The 19,756-nt window shown below is 41.3% G+C and overlaps 1 protein-coding gene and 1 long non-coding RNA gene across 2 annotated transcripts in view; both read right to left on the reverse strand.

Moving 5' to 3' along the window:
• Positions 1-597: 597 nt before the first annotated feature.
• LOC140694760 (uncharacterized) lies at positions 598-2,881 on the reverse strand. The gene is made up of 3 exons (XR_012070381.1): positions 2,758-2,881; positions 791-940; positions 598-695 (listed from the first exon to the last, which is right to left on the reverse strand). It is a non-coding gene; the product is annotated as an uncharacterized lncRNA (long non-coding RNA).
• Positions 2,882-8,471: 5,590 nt separating this feature from the next.
• Positions 8,472-19,756, reverse strand: part of LOC140694719 (uncharacterized) — a 31,753-nt gene continuing 20,468 nt past the window's right edge. The window contains exons 4-11 of the mRNA XM_072957830.1: positions 17,599-17,625; positions 15,730-15,788; positions 14,720-14,843; positions 13,179-13,291; positions 10,084-10,143; positions 9,828-9,985; positions 9,429-9,549; positions 8,472-8,718 (exon numbers count right to left, since the gene is read on the reverse strand). Coding sequence (XP_072813931.1) covers positions 14,826-14,843; positions 15,730-15,788; positions 17,599-17,625 — 104 coding nt within the window. The 3' untranslated portion in view covers positions 8,472-8,718; positions 9,429-9,549; positions 9,828-9,985; ... (1 more) ...; positions 13,179-13,291; positions 14,720-14,825. The remainder of the gene's footprint in view (positions 8,719-9,428; positions 9,550-9,827; positions 9,986-10,083; positions 10,144-13,178; positions 13,292-14,719; positions 14,844-15,729; positions 15,789-17,598; positions 17,626-19,756) is intronic.

Below are 19,756 nucleotides of genomic sequence, written 5' to 3' on the forward strand. Positions count from 1 at the left end.
AGTCCTCTCAAGGACCGTCAACCAAACTGCCTGCAGGTCTGCAGCTGCAGGCTGTTACATGTCTGCTTTTAAAGCAACCCCTTCCTGCCCTCGGGTATTACAGTGTCCCTCTACGCCCTCCCGTCTCAGAGTAAAAGCAACCATTGCAGAACCTTGCAGGGAAGCACAGACAGGAGTCGACAAAGAGGATCAGAGCTAAGCTAATACTTCTGATGGCACGACCTTGTCACTGTGTCACTTTACAGATGAAGATATATATAGAGAGAGGTGGGGTGATATTGCTTAAAGTCACACAGCTAATAAGTGGCAAAGTCTATAACTCTGCTCTTCCCTTCGGCGTGACGCCCCAGCTGGGACGCCCACAGGGTTGTCTCATGCCTGCCTGAACAATCCTCTCCTGTCACTCATAACCCACCACAGGGTCTGACCCTAGCCTGCCTTTTCAGCATCTATTCCCTCCAGTCTCTCAGGAACAAGGCCGTTTGGGCCACTGTATGACTTCCGGCTCCCGGAAACATCAGTGCTCATGCTGGTCTTGCCTGTGCATCCGGCCCGCTGCTCAGAGGCTCCTCCTCCCCTGCAGGAGTACATTTCCACTCTCCGCAGGGACACCTCCTCAGGGGAGCCCTCTTCTCGCTCTCAGCACGGCAGGGCCACATCCCGAGCTGCCCCATTAGGACAGTGTGCGCCCAGGTCTGTTAATCAGACCAGCAGCATCAGAGCCAGGGATTATGCCCGGGCTACCCTGCAAAACTACTGCCCGCCACACAGTCCCCAGCCAGCAGGTCACCTGGAAGTCACAGCAAGTGCCCCACCCAATCCAGAAGCCTCTTCATTTGCCAGCATCGCTGATGACTGGTTTCCAAACTTTGGTCAGTTTCACACAAAACAGCACCTTCAACTGTGAAGCAGAGGGTTTCGCTTCTGCTCCCCATCCTTACTGGTAATGTCAAGGAAAACAAAGAGGCCTTTTCTCAACACTTTTATAATGACACCCTCCCACCCACAATATTCATATGCTCAAGAGCTTTGGATCCACGTGATTTTCTTTCCCTTATGATAAGCGGCTCAAAACACTGCGGGATTCCTTCTATTTAGAGGGTATTTGTACTCAGTTTATCGGCTTTAATCTGTTTTTGTCTCTCTTCAATATCCCTAGCAGTTGCCACCTCTTACTCCCTTCAGCAGCCTCCCTCCCAACATCTACTCTAGGAAATCAGCTGTGATGAGGGGCCCTGGGGCAGTCACAGACGATGCAACTAAGGAAAAGAGAGGGTCCATAATTTGCCCGAGAAGATCAGCTTCAACCCCCAACAATGTGTGTCACGTCCCTGTGTTTAACACTTATGCTAAGCAAGATAACTTTTTGTAGATTATGGTTATAAACAGATGAGGTATAAAAATACATACAAGGACACACATCTACTCTAAGATGCTCACTAACTCCACTATTTTGTTTCTACTTATTTCTATTAAAAAATATTAAGAACCTCTGCAGTCAGTATAGCAAAATGTTACTGGGCTTTAAATCCAGAATATAGAGGTGTTAAATGTGTCATTACTCATACTTATTTGTATGTTCACAATACAAAATTATTTGAAAGTCCCTCTCACCTCCCCCTACTCACTACTGGCTCTCACCTGAGCTCCCAGACCACACATCTAACAACCTTTCACTTTACCCACAGCTGAACTCATCAGATTTCCGCAGAACTCCCTCTGCAGCTTTCCCTCCTCAGAGCACAGAAGGACCATCATTTACCTCATTAATCCACCCAGAAACCTGGGCCTTACTCCATCCTACATTCACAGACAGCCTTCATCCTTTCCTTTTTACCATCTAAACATGCCTTCAATATGTTCGCTTTTAAACACTGACCGTCCCACCGCTCAAGTGGAAGCCACCAACACTGCCCATCTGGACACATGAGTCTCCTAAGTGGCCCCACAGCCACTCTCCCCTACTTGAGACAAATGGGACTTTGTCACTCCCGCGCTTTTTGGACTCTTTTCAGACCCACTCTTCTTAGAAGAAACTCCAAGTTCTTCACCAGGTGAAAGTCTTTGCCATGAAATTGTCACCTCAGGGAGGGCAGGACCCGCCCTCTCCCCTCGGCCCCGCCCTCTGGCAGAGCATCAGCTTGGGAGGACCTGCTGAGCTACACCAGCCTGTATTCTAAACCTGGTCTGAGTTCTTAGCAAACTGCTTCAATTATCCATACAATTCCAAGGTAAATTAGAAAGATTTTAGATGTTGAGCTAGACTATTGATTTTGGGATTTTGCACTAGCAACCTGCAAGGACATGTTCTAAAGATTCTGTCTTCTTAAAACCACACCCAGGTTAAAGGAGCATTTGTGGAATGTCTTCGGAGGAAAAGGGAATGTACTTTTACAGGCTTTATGTTTTATAACATGAACAACCCGGACAGGGTCACAAATGGAACCGCCTCACAAGTGACAGAAGACAGGTGAGAGGCACAAAGCAACAGGTTGCAAAGATGGTAAGAGCAAACATGATTCTCCAACCCCCCAAAAAATTTTTGAAACAACCAAAAATTCTGAATTTTAAAAGTAAAAGAGTATCATATAGAGAAATGAAATAAATAATGCTCTTCATCAGGGTTTCAAGATCTCACTCCAGAGTTTTTAGCAGGCCATACTGAATCCTAGCACAGAAAAATCAAATGGACTTGTAGTGAGAAAGTTCCAGGAAAACTGCAGTAATTCCTCCACTTGTGTAAGGACATACACTCACCTGCTGAAGGTGAATGTAAACCGCATTCTGGATAAATTCGAAAGCTTCCAGGCTCCGCTTCTGGATGCCAAGGACATGGACAGCTTGGAAGCATGCTTCTAACTCAGTCACCGGCATTTTTACATTGCAGGGGAAACGGAGGCACCCAGTCAAGAGCAGAGATGTTCCTGTCGTGTCTCACAGGCCGTGCCTCGGGGATTCAGTGCCCTGCAGCAGCCCGGCCCCAGGCAAGGACCAGCAGCGTTTTCCACCCAAGCAGGAGGGGCACTGTGCTTGAGAAAGCCCATCTCCGATGGGGGCAAGAGGGGCTGGTGGGGTTCAGTGAACCTATAAATGCCCACAGAAATATGCCTGCATTCATTCAAGTGATGCAAACAACTGTAGCAGGCTATTTAACAAAATTTCAATTGTCAGTGGAAATTTTGCCATTCCTTTCCGCTTGTCCCCTGCACTCTGAGACAGGCTTAGGCTCTCTTACACCTGCAGCTCTGTGCAATAGTTGTGAAGTCATTTTACTTTACAGATACCACGGTTCTGCCCAGGGTGATATCCAGCCCAGAGAGGTGGCCCAGGCCAATTTAAAGCTATGTGGCTTGCGTGCAGGGACAATTACAGGAGCTGGTTCCGGAGCCAGGCCCCTCCCCACCCCTGCTCCCCTCTCTCCCGAGGCCCCGCTGCCAAGCACTCAGGCTCCGTGATCTTAAGTACTACTCTTCTACTCTACTCCAAACCCTTTTCCTTTTCTTTTTTTTCCCTAATTATTCCCAGCTGGAGTGATTTTTCAATCTCAATATCTGAAAAAATTCCTGCAGCCGAAAAAGAGGTCTCCAGAGGTCAATGCCCATATGCTGGTTCCTGAAGAGAGCCCCTGGCTACGGGGACCCTCACCAACACTCACGGGGCATCAGAGATGTTGCAGGGTCAGCCACCCCCTACAAGAGTTTGCTGTCACCCCAATGCCTGCACAGCATCCCTGCTCACAAAATATAGTTGGTACACTTATCGGTTATTAAGAAGCAAAAATACAAAATTGCTCGTATTTCTTACTAATATTATCTATGAAGCTGGAAACGGAATTGTAATAAAATGTACAGTTTTTACCCTATGTTAAATCTGTTCCTTTGAGTTTAAACCTCTGCCCTGTTTCCTAGGCTCAGACTTGGTAGCTCTGCACCATTTGAAAAAGAAAGTTGCCTTTAGCCTGAAATCTGCAGGAAAGCCTATTCTCCTGGCCCTGATCTTTAAAAATGTTAGCTCATCTGCACTTCTGTAGAGATGGCAAGTTGCATAATAGAGAATAACCTTTGTTTTTTTGGAGGTTTTACAGGGGTACCATGATTTGATCCACATGGACAGCTGCAAGAACAGCGGATTCAAAGGACAAACAATTCATAAAGCAAGAAGTATGCAACAACCAACCACAACCCCGCCCCTTTTTAGTATAAAAGGAGACTGAATTCTTACTTGGGGAAGATAGTTCTCCAGGACATCAGTCTGCCGTCTTCTGGGTCTGCCAGCATTGCAAGTGAAGTCACTATTCCTTGCTCCAACACCTCATCTCCCGGTTTATTGGCCTGTCATGTGGCGAGCAGAACGAGTTTGGACTCAGTAACAAAATGACTGCATTGGAGGTAGTATGTCTCCAATGTTTCCTCATTTCCAATATGTAACATGCACATCATTTATGATCTAGTGCAAATAATTCATCAAAGACAACCACAAAAAGAAACTATACTCACCTAGCTATCAACACTGAAGTCACAACCTGTCAATTTTATATGATGTTGAACAACACAATGGAAAAACCTAACATAGGGAGTTGACTCCACGGAAATAAAATTATTTCTACTCCTTCAATACTTTTTCTTTTCTTTTCTATTTTATTTTGTTTTGCTTATTGAAAGGAAAATAAAAGTCAAGTCATTTTATTTCACGTATTTTTGTTATAGCTACATTCTTTAAATACTACAAAGAGATTTAAACTGCAAAAAAATTGTTCATATATTAGTATAAAGATATATACACAATCAATGGGGATTAGGAAAGGAATGGACATTTACTAAAAATCCACTGCAATCCTGTCTTTTACAAGCATATCCTGGAATATAAGCTGTATGATCCAGGGGGCTCCACCCCCATTCTCACTGTTGAGTCCCTTAGCAATCAACTACTAAGGCACCAGCATAGAACCATGTGATCAGTATTTTAGGAATAAATTAGGGAATTAGCACATTCAATTCTAAAACAAAAACCCTAAAATAAATACTGAACTTATTTACAGATAAATAAAATTGGAACCAAAAAAGTAGTTATTTCCCCAAGGTCACAAAGCTAATAACTGGTAAAGACAAGATTTGAACTCATCTGCCTGATTCTAAAAACTAAGGTGGAAATCCCATTTGACTGGGGAGGGTCCAGCAGCAGAGCCTATCACCCTATCTTTGTTCAGATCTAGCCTTAGACAGCCTGAGACAGCACCCCATTCCTATGGAACTCGAGGGCAAATGATAACAATAAGGATTTTATATCCAGTAGTTTGTTAGGTCTCATTTATATAAAGTGTCAGCAGGTCAGCAGAAAAACTCTGGAAAATATGAGTGGGTCCAGAGCTTTCTGCTGATTAGTAACTCAGTCTCTCAGGACATAGTGACCTTCCCATGAGAGGCCTCATGGACATAAACTAAAGGCAGCTGAGCAATGAAAACTAACAAGAACCTGGAACTCAAGCAAGAAGGTTCCCTGCCATCCCCCACCCAGTTGCCTCTTCACCCGCGTGGACACGATGGCAGGAGACCCAGATTCTTGTCTAAGTTACATCATCATGGATTCTCATCCATAATAATGTATGACTCTATGCCGCCTTATGTCCATTAAAACTCAAATATGATAACACCAATATCTCAGCAGAATATCTATGTCTCCACTTCCTGTCTTCTAATAGGAGAATATTTTTATGGACAAAAAGCAGAAATCCAATTTAAAAAACCATGCACGAAGCCAGGTGAAATTCTGCTTAAGAGACTGCTCTCACGCTGAGTAAATGAAAACTCAGAAAAAGTGGCCCTTCTCCCTCAGCAAATGGGAGGTAGCCTGATGTGTGTGTGTGTGTGTGTGCACGTGTGTGTGTGTGTAAATCAAATACAATGAATTCTGGGATGTGTACAGTTTTTTTAAGTCACTGTCATTTCATGGGAATGAGCCAACATTTAAATAATTTGAATCTATTGTTCTGAGAGAGTCTCAGGCTCTTGGTGGAGGAGGTGAAAGGGGAGAGTGAAGGAGGAAAGAGGTACATGAAGCAAAGAACTAAGAATACTGCCAGGGAAAGGCAAGACGTTAGTTTTGTTCTTCCTTGCACCACATACAAATTAGGGACTCGCTTTCTGCTGATGACTTATCGAGCACTGATTTGCAGGAGAAGAGGGGACAGCTCATTGCTCACTGAGCTTGTGACTGTACGTGACATCTTATAGACACAAATCATTTACCCTGATCAAACACTCTAGCAGCAGGCTGTAATTCTTCTGTTTTGAGAGACAACAAAGCAGGAGTTCAAACAGGATGCATAACTTGACAAAAGTCAGAGGTCCAGTAAACTAAAGAGGATTAATTCAAACTCAGATCTGAATGCAGAGTCTGATCTTCCCACTCCCAGGACTGGAAAATCCTTAACACAGGCTCCCCAGCTCCCCTGCATTGTTCCTGGCACCAAGCATTTGCCATGGCAATGGTCACCATTTCTCACAGACACAGCGCTCTGTGCAGCAAATGACCTTGATCAGACCTTGATCATCTACCTGCCACGCCCACCAGGCTTCACCATACAGGCAGGAAAGCTGGCTTTCAAGTGCATACAAAGCCATTCCTTGTCTAACCTGGGCTCTTCTGTGGTTTCTCCAGCCTAAAGGCAGCCATGAAACTGCTCACAGTTTGTACATGAGCCACACTACCTCTCTCCATCTGTCTCCCCACCTATACTACTTAGCTATGAACATTTTGAGAATCTTCGACACAAATTTTTAAAAACAAAAAAGAAAGGATTCTGGAACAACTACTTAATACTTACAATTTTAAATGACAAAATACAAAGTGAGTATTTACAAACCGAATCTTCCTTTCTAAATTTCAGTTTTAAGCATTTAAAAATATAATAGCAAAAAATTTTCACTTACAAAATTGACAAAAACATAAACAATAATCTGGAATAAGTTAAAAAATAATGCCCATGTTCTAAATGGAGAAACTTCAGGGCTGTACTGAGGGGTAAAGTAAGAGGTGAGAATGTAGAGACATCAACAAATTGCATGGAGGAAAGCAGTTTTGTAAAGATGTAAGTTCTCATCAGAATAATTCAAAACTTACTGAAAACTCCCATGACAACTCCAATCTGATTTTTTTTAACTTGAACAAAATATTTTGGAATTCTTCAGGAATAATAAAATCATAATACTAGACAAGAAAATTTGGGATGGAAGAAAAGAATGAAAAAAATTCAGACTGCCAATTATTAAATAAATTTTTACAATATGTAAGTTATGGTGCTGGAGTAAGAAAGGCAGATTGACAGAAGGGAACCATGAGCTCAAAAAGAGACTCTAGTGTACACAAGTATTTTGTAAAGGTGGGATTTCAAATCAAAGAGAAAAGTATGACTTCAGTAATTGTCCTGAGACAATCAGACAATCACCTAGAAAGAATAAATACTATTCCTCTCATAAGGACCACAAGATAATTTACAGACAGTGATGTAAATATAAAAAAGTACTAATAACAGCAAATACAACACTTTGCTCTTATTAACTCAACTTACCCTTACATTAACAAGTACTATTATCATCTCCATCTTAGAGATTAAAAAAAACCTACAGAGGAGATTTATTCCAGTATAAGAAATTATTTTTAAGAATAATTTCAAAGATAAAACACATAAGGAATACATTTATTATCAAAAGAATATTTTGAGACACTACCAAAATAAAAATCCTCCTAAACAAAATGAAAGGAAAGAAATGACAAGAAAAAGCTCTGTGATACATGTTGTTGAAGACAAGAAGTTAATGTTCATAACATACAAATGGCTGTCACAAAGCAACAAGAAGCTCCCCCACTTAAATGTGTGCAAAGGATAAAAGGAATCATTCATTTTAAAAAAGTCAAATGGCTAATGAGTGAAAAATGCTCAATACCTCACTGGTCATCAAATGCAAACTAAAACAATGAAAAAGCACTTTTGCTCATCATATTGGCAAATATTTTTAAAAGATATTCTATCTAGTGTCCATCTGTGGGAGAAGAAACCATGAGCGACATTTTCAGAGGACGACATGTCAATGGATATGTAAACTCTGAAAAACGTACGTACACAATGACTCAACACCACTTCTAGGAATCGTTTCCTTTAGGAAAAAACAAATTTAGTCCAAAAAGATGTACCCATCAGGGCATTTACACAGCACTGTTTACAATGGTGGGAAGAAAAACTGAAGTGAAATCATATCCAGCAATAGAGAATTGGTTACATAAGTAATTGTGCATCTTTTCATTCCCCTATGGAAGGAATTTCTAGAGTTACTTGAATGGAGTCTGTGATGAATGTAAATGTCACATCCAGGGACTAAATTTCCAGAAGCCTTAACTAAAGGAATACTCATAAAAGATCACAGGAATGTCTGTACAAGAAGGATGCCAGTCAAATATCCTTTCTGACAGTGGAAAATGGAGAAAATTTAACTGTCCACCATCAAGACAATGATGTGGTAAATCACGACGAGCTGCGAGCAATGAGGGAGCCAGCGTTTCGCCGTGGTCCAGGGCCTTGTCCACAGCATTCTCTCACCAAAGGTGTGCGTGGGAAAGAGACCACACCCGCAAATCAGGAGACCCCTCCACTCTATCTGAAAGGACCGGGTGAGTCTGGAGTGGGAGGACGTCTATGATATACACCTGAGTGATTAAAGCGAGCTGCAGAAAAACATATAGTATGGTCTCATTTTTAAATAAAGCATATATACACACACGTATACATGGAATTCTCATATGTGTGTATATATCTATGTCATAGGCATAAAGGTCATGAAACATATATATCAAATTTTCAACAGTTTTTACTCTTTGGAAATAAGGGGAAGGGAGGTAGGGCCTTCCTGTACCACCACAGTTCTCTTTTCAGTATTTCAGTTAAGTATACTTGGAATTTAAAAGTTTATTTAAGTCCGAAGTAAAATGGACAATGCCTCCACAAGACAGAATGCTATACTGGTCATCAAAAATCATGCCAGAGGAGATAGAATATTGTAGAAAAACATATAAAAAGCCGAATGGAAAATGGAGGTGTCCACACAGTAAACAGTCACAGAGTGCTCTCTGGTTTTTTATGACAGAGGTGATCCACACTGATGAAAATATACGTTAACGTGTTAATTATTATCTTTGAATAGCGGGACAAGGATAGCCTCTTTTGCCCCCCTTTTCAGAGTTATTATTTTAAATGCACATTCTTTTTCATCTGAAAAAAGCATTTTTGGGTGTGTAGTACTATGCATTGGAGAATAATACAAGAATACTTAGAGAAACAAGTAACTAGGAGACAAAGCAGCAGCATCACACAATGTAGGACGGGCGATCCTGATTAACACCACGAAGTTACATAAGGACCCACAAAGTGAGAGCACCTGCTGTAACAGGGCGTGGCCCCCTTCTATTTGTCAGCAGTGTCTTCAGGGCTGAGGCAGTTCTGAGCACGGCCAGTGTCAGTGCTGGTGTCTTGATTGATGCTACTGGGGGTGAGGGCACCTGCAAGCCGAGAGGAAGAACAGAAATCATCCTCTGCCTTTTCTGTCTTGTTTCTTTGTTACTTTAAAAGAGAGCCATATATAAGATAAACCGTGTATCTCCCCAAATGAAATTTCAGTAATGAAACCGTTTTTAAAGACTTCACAGCTTATATTCTGCCTATAACTGTCTTTTCAACAAAGATCATATTTATTAAATGTTAATTAACTCAGTTAATTAACTCCCTGTTGAAACATTCTAGTAAAGAACATGAAATGCAGTATGTAAAAGAACCACACCTGCAGTGACTAGCTCAGCTGTCTTGACGGCAGTGCAGTCAGCCCCCACCATCCCGTGGCCCTGAGCTCCTGATGCTGGTAAGAGATTACGCTGCCGCCTCAGATGGAGAGAAACGGTGAAAGCATTTCTTGAACCCTACAGCACTGACAAAACATAACTGACAAATCCCAGGCCCCTTTGAGGCTCTCATTTTCTGTTTCTGGCCAACCCCCATCAATGAGCAGAACCACCCAATTCCCGAGCCATGGGACTCACGTGGGAAGCAGTTTTGGAGAAATTTCCAGGTATAGAATGTAACCAACTATACATAGAACTCTGAAAAAAGAAAAGATGCCATACTCTGATTTTGGAAGACACTCAAAATATTCTCCTAAGCCTTAGTAGCTGGAAAGGCTGGGCTTCTCCTAAGTCACTTATTTATTTCACAGCCAGTAAGCATCTCCCTCAAATCCTGCTTCCCTGTGTCTGCTGGGAGCTTGAAGCACACTGCTGCTGTCGATCTTATAAGTCACATGGCAGAGACATGTGTCTCACGCCTGCAATCCTCACACAGGCTCGCCTCCTAGCCTCACTGTCTGAACTGGGCCCCATTTTCTCACCTGTTTATTTGGTATCTGTTCTTCTGTAAGCTACCTGAAATGCGTTTTGGAACATGTCAGAAGAAGCAGTGGGTTGAGAAATGGACAGATTGAGAGGTGAGAGATGGGCAGACAGAGAGAGAGACTCCAAGGAAAGGGGAACAAATAAAATTTCCTATGCAAAACCCTCTTCTAATCAGGGAAGGAAACCACCACGGAAAAGTGTGAAGAGGCAGGTAGCTTAGGACTGTTTCCTGGATTCCATGAAAAGTAATACCAAGAGATGAGAGGGTAGAACTTTAAATAGTAAAAGAAAAAAAGCACGCATGCTTGAAAAATATATCTACAATATGTACTTTCTAAAGAATAGACTGAAATCAGCAGGGCCCAATAACACTACACTTGGGTATTTACAGAAGTGAGAATCCCATCTCCAAACCACAAGGCATCCCTTCAGAGCACTGACAGTCTACATGGGGCGGTCATAAAGCCATCACCGCAAAAGCTATGCTACCCTGCACTTACGAGGAATGAGCAGCTGTGCTCAGGCTGCCCATGCGCATCATTTACACCCCACAGCACCTCTACGGGGGGGGGACGCCTAGCGAGCCCCGTCTCTGCAGGACAGAAAACCAGTTCTGGAGAGGCTAAGCCGACTTACCAGTTCTCCATCTCACAGGACTGGTCTCTCCAGAGCAGGACACGAACTCGGACCCACGATTGTAACCATGGTACTACAGTGCTTTGTGTGCTGTTTGTGTGTATAATACATTTGTTTCTATCATGAAAGGTTATTTAATAAATGATCGGTTGTCTTGTCTAGCTCATTAGCTCACAATCAATCTTTATACTGTTGAATTGTACTCTTTTCCCCTGAAGAAAGGAACGGAAACAGCGGGGGTCAGAAAGAGGTGGGGCTCCATTCTTTATCTGGGATCTCATCTCATCGAAGTCTCCAAACAGGGAAAAGGAGCAAATGTTCTCTTTATCTTTTCAAGAGAGGGCTCCAGTGATGGTGACTTATTCAATTACAAAATCAAGGCTGGGGAAAGGGCACATGCAGCAACTAGAGCAGTATCAGCTGTAGGAAGGTCAAAAGTGCTCACGGGAGGGCTCAGGGGGCAGCCTCATTTAATTTCAATCAATAAAACAATAACAAACTCTAAAAATACTGGCCTACAATGGATTAGCTCTTTCTTGACATCTAGCAAGTTTCCACAGCCCACATGTAACATTATCGGGAACCAGTGAAAGGAAGAGTCCACAGACAAGGAAAATCAATGCCACAGGCAGGCTGAAACCCAGGCTGGAGTTTAGGAAGAGAAAGGGCATAGTTAAGAACTGGGGAAAGGCTGGGGAAAAAAATCATCACAAGGACTCTCAAGCATCATCCAACAATCATATAATCATTCATTCAAGAGAGAGTTACTGAGGTCGTATTCTGTGCAAGATTGTACAGCGGGTGAAGCAAGAGTGCAGCGTCCATGGTGGCAGCAAGTTGCGGGGCTCAAATACACTTCTGATCCCGGTACCTTGCACACTTGTCCTCAATATAAAGGCAAAGATAATTAAAGTAAAATAATACTCTGTAAACTCAAAGCATTGTTGAAAAAAAAAAGTTAAAGAAGACCTAAATACCAGGACAGACACTCCACACACATTCCCCTATCAAAAGAAAGTGCTCTTGGAATGGCAGTGCTCCCCAGAGCGATCCGTATATTCAACGTGGTCTCGATCACAATCCCAGCGGGCTCCTCTGCAGAAACTGACTATCTGCTGCTACAATTCATATGGGAATTCGAGGATCTCAGTAACCAATACGTACTTGAAAAAGAAAAATTTGAGAGGACTTATAATTCTCAATTTCAAACCTTACAACTCTATCTCCAGGTGAGATTAGAGGTCATTGTGAAGTTATTACTGTGTTAATCCTTATTTACTAAATTCTCTACAATGAATATTACTGTTACAATAAGAAAAATAAAAAGTAAGTTATCCTTTAAAACATGCACACCGATTCATTCATTGGGAAAAAATTATTCTATCAATTAAGAGATAAATATCTATTGAAAAAGGACAACTTAAAAACAAGAGTGCATTTGCATTTTTCATAAATTGAAAACTGAAAAGCACAAAGACGTCAAGTTTCTAGGGAGACCAATGCAACATATTAATAGTTATTTTCAGAAATTCTAATTTAACAATGAAAACTCTGGAAAGGGAAAATCGTGACTGAGAGCCAACTGCAAACACATGGAGAGCAAAGGCCTAGAAATCACAGTTCCTTTAACTCTGCTCCTAACACAATAGGAGAGGAAATTCCTCACTGAGGGGACAGTGGAATCCCATGCATAAGACAGGATACACAGTACAAACTGCACTAGAATTGGGGGTGATTTCCATAGAAGAATTCTAAAGTTACAAAATTGCTGAAAAACTATTAAAACACTGACAGAAAGATTAAAACACACAGTCATATATATTATATAGAAACATATGTAGTCTGCTCCCATGTTGCATAGAAATACAAATATATTTGTTCATTTATGGGCACTTATGACTTTATCCCTGGTAGAATATTTCAACTAAAACAAATAATCAATATAACACTCCTTTTGTCAAATCTACTTGATAAGTTACTCTGCTATGTAAACATAATGTGTCTAAGATAGATCTAAAATTAGTGAAAAAGAGCTTTGTATGGCTTCTTGAACTATTCTCAAAATTCAAAGCTTAATTTTAAAACAGATCTGAACAGTAATTCTATATTACCTTTCCCGTCGTGAAATGAACAACACAGTCTGTTGTCAAAATTCTGTCCTTACAATGATTCACGAGCACCGTATCCTCACAAAACTGCTGGACAGCAAGGCACTATCCAGACACTGTGACCCAACAAATGAAACACAATGAAGACAGTGACCCTATTCTGGAGGGCTTATAGTCTGTGTCAACACCAGGGTTTTATTTGATTGGTTTGATTTGTTGGCAAAATAAAATCAATCAAGTACTTTCTTCTTTGAGCATTCTATAAGTCATGACTCTGCTGTTAGTGTCATGAGCAGGAAAGACTTAAGCATGACTTGATTAGATCAACTAGCAACAATCATCACTGGAGAGTGAGTAATAAAGAAGTTAACTGATAGCAATGCTTCTCCCTACATGAGACCTAAAATAAATCGACACTGATATCCGAAAAGAAAATGAGAATTTGAGGTCCCCAATAAGAAAAAAATCTAACAAGAGATCAAAAAAGTAAAGATTGTTTCATTAACGTTTCCTGGAAAGATTGGAGCATGGTGGTGTTGAGCTCAGATGCTAGGGAAAAACATGAGGGTCTGAATTCCCACAGCACTGGGTAGCTTTGACACTAATATGTCAGTCAAATTCTCTGCATCTCAGTCTCCGATGCATAGACTGGGGACAACAACCGCACCCATCTCCTAGAACGGTCCTAAGAATTAAGTTATTTTATATATACAAGTTTTAATAAAATACATCAGATATTAAATATTACCCCAAAAGCACAAGGAAAAATGAAAACAGAGATAAATTGGAGTTCATTAAACTTTAAAACTTTGCTTCAAAAGACACCATCCAGAAAGTGAAAAAACAACACTCAGGAGAAAATTTTTTCAAATCATTTATCTGATAAGGAATTTGTGTATCAAAAAAAAAATTCCACAGCTCAACAATAAAAAGGCAACTCAATTAAAAAATGAAAAAAGAATCTGAAAAGATATTTTTCAAGGAAAATATACAAATGGCCAATAAGCACAATGAAACGGTGTTCAATAACATTAGCTCTAAAGGAAATCAAGTCAAAACAACTAGGAGAAACCGCTTCAGATTCACTACAATAGGTTAAAATCAAAAAAAAGATTAACAAGCACTAATGAGGACACAGAGGAAGCGGAGCCCGCAGCCATTGCTGGTGAGGATGTAACACAGCGTGACCACTTTGGAAAACATCCTGGCACGTCCTCAGAGAGTTGAACATTTGGCTTCTGAATGATCCAGCAATTCTGCTTCCTGGGCACACAAGTAAGAGAACTGAAAACAAATGTTAACATAAAAACTCCTACAGGAATATTCACCATTACTTTTCGCCATTAATTTTCAGAGCCAAAAAACAGAAACAACCCAAATGTCTATCACGTGATGAATGGGTAAACAAAGGGGCCCAGCCATACAGTGAAATATTATTCAGCAATAGCAAAGCATAGAGTACTGACCCAGGCCACAACGTGGACAAACATTGAAAACGTTACTCAGTGTGAAAGAAGTCAGTCAAAATAGACGGTTCCACTTACATGAAGTGACTCGATTTGCATGAAATGTTCAGCACAGGCAAATCCACAGAGACAGAAGAGTGGCTCCCTGGGGCTTGGGGAGGATGGGGAAGTTGATAATGTCTGCTTATGCGTACTGGGTTTCCTGTTGGGGGGAAGAAAATATTCTAAGATTGACTGGGATGCACATTTCTGGGCATAGAGTAAAATCCGCTGTACATTTTAATGGGTGATTTGTATTAAAACTGTTAAGAACAAAAGCACCTCGGATTAGTACCTTCCATAGTAAATGCAAATTGCTAACATTTATTACAGGAAGAAGAAACTGCCCTCAGCATGAAAGCAGGAGATCAGCAAATATTAGTTAACCGAAATTGGACAAGAGCATTTCACTTGAAACTGTTGCTGAGTGTACAAGAAATATTCAGACATGACAAGGAAAATCAGTTTGACATCACGAAGAAGCATTCTGCTTCAAATGCAAATCAAGGATTCGGCAAGCCCAGCTGCTACAAATGACCAGAGAAGAAACCTGGTTCTTAAAACAAGCACCAGAGCCAACAAGGAAATGGTGGTGAGGAAAGCAGGCGGCCTAAAATCTGGAACAGTGTGCTACAAATAATTTCTCCACTGAAAATTCAAAAATAAAATGAAAGTGATGTAATGCTGTGTTGAACTCACGTGAATGGGCTTCCTGCAGTGCTTGACAGCTCTGTAACCCCGAATGACTCAGGAGAATCAGCATGGCTCCTGGGAGTCCCCAAGTAACTGCCCATCAGCACGCTGACCACCATCACATCTGCCAGGGTTGAATTGCAGAGAAGAGAGCAACCTCTGAAAGGCACAGGGAATGTTGACAAGGGAATAAAAGGCTGCGGTCAATCCTGGGACAGAGGCCCTGTGAGCAGAGGCCAGAAGGCTGCAGGTGAACTGGAGTGGCCCTGGGGCAGGAAGGGACCACAGGGGAGCATATCTCAATTATCTCCTCTCTCTCCCTCGGGTAGGAGGGATAAAGCCTGCATCCTTCTCACCTGGAACTGTGGGTTCTGGCTGGCGGAAGTCTTACCGACACGGAATGAATTTCTCAAGACTGCGGAAAAAGGAAAGAAAGCGAGAGGGATTAGGGAGCCAAATCCACGAGTCTCTCAAATGCTCCCATATTTATTGTGTATAATCAAAGTAAAAAGTCAATAACAGTTGTGAGATAGTAGGCAGGAACTTGGGGAAAGAAGGGATGAGACAGAGATTGTAGACTCCACCATGAGTACTAAGGCTTAGTTTACCTTTAGGGAAATCATGGGCTGAGGGGAACAAGATACATTTTTTAGACATGTTCATTACAAAGCAGACCACCAGACCAGCCTGGTCCCTGTTTTGGGGATAATAGACTATCTAACACCACGCAGGCCTGGCGTTTATAGCTGAGGGCCTGGGTCATTGCTCTGCAATAAGCAGTGTGCTATCTATAACCTCAAATATGCAAGCAAGGCATTGTCTCTGCTTTTTATGGCAAGGAGACAGGAGTGAGGATGCACAGGTGTTTGCTTTAAAGCAGTTAATAAGCACATTTTTTCTTCTTAAAGTTGACAGGCGGCTGGGATGTGTTACAACTTGTTAACTCAATCATGGGCTCCCACATGGAACCATTATGGAGGACATCCTAGGATGACAAATCCTGGCTCTGGATCTTTTCCTGCCAGTTTCGGCCACTCCAGCAGGGTCTAGACACATCCCTGAATAACGATCCCACAGAACCACCTAAACTCTTAACTCCTGGTGCTTGAAACTTAATTTTAGCTCTACACAACTTAATGTAGAAAAGTTTCAGAAATAAAAGATATTATATTCTTTTTATATCTCATCATAAGACTGATTTTTCTGATTGCTCTAAGCTGCTTCTACATGGTAAAGCACCTAATTCTGCAGGTGAATTCAGTACTTTCCTTTGGGCATAACTAGACAGTCTGGGCTGTCTGACTTCTATTAGTCAAATACCAATACACTTAATTGATTTCTTTGTTCATCAATTTCAGCCTGGAGGTGAGGGTCTGTCACTATTTTCCTCAGCCCACCCTCTACTCTTTTCTCATCAGCATCTCAGGCCTCCTGAAAACAAAACAAAGCATTTGTTTCCCTTCATCTACACTTTCCACAAAGGCAACAGGAATCATCATGCCTAGAGAATGAATTCAACACAAATGTTAAAACAAAAATCTATAAACCTGAAGCAACTCCATCTCCGACTCATGATACACAATGACATGAGAGTAAGTGTGTCAGGTACAAAGCATGCGTGAGCCTGACCACCTCATTTCTATTCTTCAAAGGAAGGAAGGTTTTCATATTTTTTATTATCATTCTTTGTCATTGTTTCTGATTAAGCCAAAAAATTTTTTATGAAATAATTAAGCACTGCAATAACAGATTTTCGCTCTATCAATTACAGAAGGAATTCAGAGGGGATAGGAAAACCCACCTCTGTAAAAAATGCAAAATTCCTTCCCCTGTTAAGAACACGAATACAAAATGCAACAGAGAATTCAAATTCTTGTGGAGAGGACAAAAGCCACAGAATCAAAGCAAAGTCATTATTATGACTCAATCCAAAATTCACTGGACAAACATGCTCAATGCATTCAAATAATTTTTAAGGCACACTGCAAACCATTCACTTAATTATCTACAGGCTAGAGGAAGAATTTCCCTCTATAACAGACAACATAAATCAATAGGTTGCCCCACCATACAAGGAACAAACATCAGGTTTTTTGCAGTTCTGATAAATCAGCAAGTTTTAAAGATCAAAATCCAGAAATTTTAAACATTCATTCACACCAGAATGAATCAAGCACTTAAAAAAAATAAATAACCCAAAGAAACTAAACACATTGATCACGTACCTGGATCAATGAGAAATTCTTGTACAGCTGGAAAAAAAGAACAGTCTATAGACTTATACTTGAAAAATAAAACTACTTTTAAAGATAACTGCTAAAACACATTTCATCATTCATGTTGCCTTGAAAAATCTGAGGCACTTGTCTCTGATCAGAAAAGCAATTCTGAGTATTAGTATGTTACAATTCAGTGCCAGTTTGCTTTAGAAGAAAAAAGAAAAGCTACTGTTTCTCATCTTGCACAAAGTTTAAAGAACCTCCCTGCCTCTATCTCCTCCCATTTTCTAAGCTCATGCTCCCCAACCCTTCTGAAACAATTATGAGAACCTCTTATTCCCACCAATATGCCAAATCACAAAAGAGTATCAATTTATTTGTGTAAATATATACCTACACCTTGAACTGGAGGAGAAAGATTTCAGAAGGCTATATGGAACTTATTGCTACATTCCTGAAATCACACACATACACGTTCACAGAGACACAGACATATACAAACTGAATTACTGGGCACTTCACAAGCTAAGGACTTACAACTTCTAGAAGATAACTTTGTAGTTAGTTTAAAATACAAAACGGTCAGCTTTTGAAAGCCTTGAACATTGCAAAATCATCCAAATATCAATGAGATCCAATTAGCCTTCTCTGTAGAATGTAATTCCCCATGATGGCAAAGCAGACCCTAAGAAGTAGTGGATCCAAGACTCGTGTTTTTCACTAGCTATGATCGTTTTAAAACACGTAAACAGATTTAGAAAGGTATGTCCCTATGACATTTATTCTTATTGAGATGGCATATGTATTCAATTGTCTATGCAGAAAATAGGACCCATGATGGTGTTTAAGAAATATTTTGTGTATTGAAATATTTATTTTTAAGTGCAGACAAGGAGGGTGGGTATTACTCCATTGTAGAGCACCTGTTGTGCACGCACATGTTCCTGGCTTCAATCCCCTGTACCTTCATGAAAATAAATAAATACAAGTGCTTACTTAAAAATAAGAATAAATTTATATAAAAAAATAAATGCAGACTAAAAACCACTGCAATCTAGGAGCCAAAATTATAATAAAAAACAAGTGTTTCTATCAAATATTGACGATACGCCAATCACAGAGACAACCACAAATCACACCTGACAACCATCACGTGTGATTCTCAGCAATCCTACTAAGTAGACACGGATGAGAAACCCGGCTCTGCGGATGAGGAGACGGAGCTCGGAGGAGCCGGGGACACTGACCGTCCTGCTCCCCGTGACACCGCGTCAGCCCAGGGCAAGCGCTGACAGAGCTGCACTGAGGGGACACCCAGCTGCATGGAACCATGGGGGATTGGGGAGTCCTAGAAAATACTCAAAAGTGTTCAATGAAAAACCAGCTCAAATATGTTACTCTGTGCCCCATCCTCTAAACAGAGAACATGTCTGGGACCTTTTTGATGCCTCCGTGTCCTTTCTGCCATCATCAGTTACGTGCCCTCTCAGCGCGACCAGTCATGAACTGGACCCCATACGAAGTGCACTCAGATGGAAGAGCTTTAAAAGCTGTTTTATGAAGTTTGTAAGACTCTGTCTATTCCTCACACAGGCGGTCATCCAGCACTACTCACCGGTGCGGATGTACCACCTGAAATCACACCTTTCTGCTTTTTAAAATCCCTTCATGTAATACAGACTTTTAAACAGCAAAGAAGCAGCTCAACCACAGACAGTGGACATCTTTTCACCAAACGGACTCAAACAGCCCATCGGACTACCTGGAAGCCCTTTTCTTCTATTAAACCCACTTCCAGGTACTTCATCTGATTGGTGGACTCGGCCTCTGAATGGCCTACTCAGAGAGATCCCATCCTCACATCCGGGGGTGGGAGAGGACCCTGCTGCTGGGAGAAATCAGTGAGGAAGGTGGACATCCTCCAGCCATTTCTGCATGGGTAGAAATGCCACATGCTCAGAAATTATACCGTCAGCACCCCTCGGCTCCCATGGACTGGTTTCACATTAAGCAAACTTATGACACACTGATGCAAGAAAACCAGAAATTTAATTTATTAATGTAACAGGAGATGTGAAACTACAAACCAGATTGAAATATCAGAGTTCAACCATGAGTACAGATTCTCCTCCACGGCCCAATCTCGGGCAGGCAGTCACATGGC

This window comes from Vicugna pacos, unplaced genomic scaffold (genome assembly GCF_048564905.1).
Source record: "Vicugna pacos unplaced genomic scaffold, VicPac4 scaffold_103, whole genome shotgun sequence".
In the NCBI taxonomy this organism is placed as follows: Eukaryota; Metazoa; Chordata; class Mammalia; order Artiodactyla; family Camelidae; genus Vicugna; species Vicugna pacos.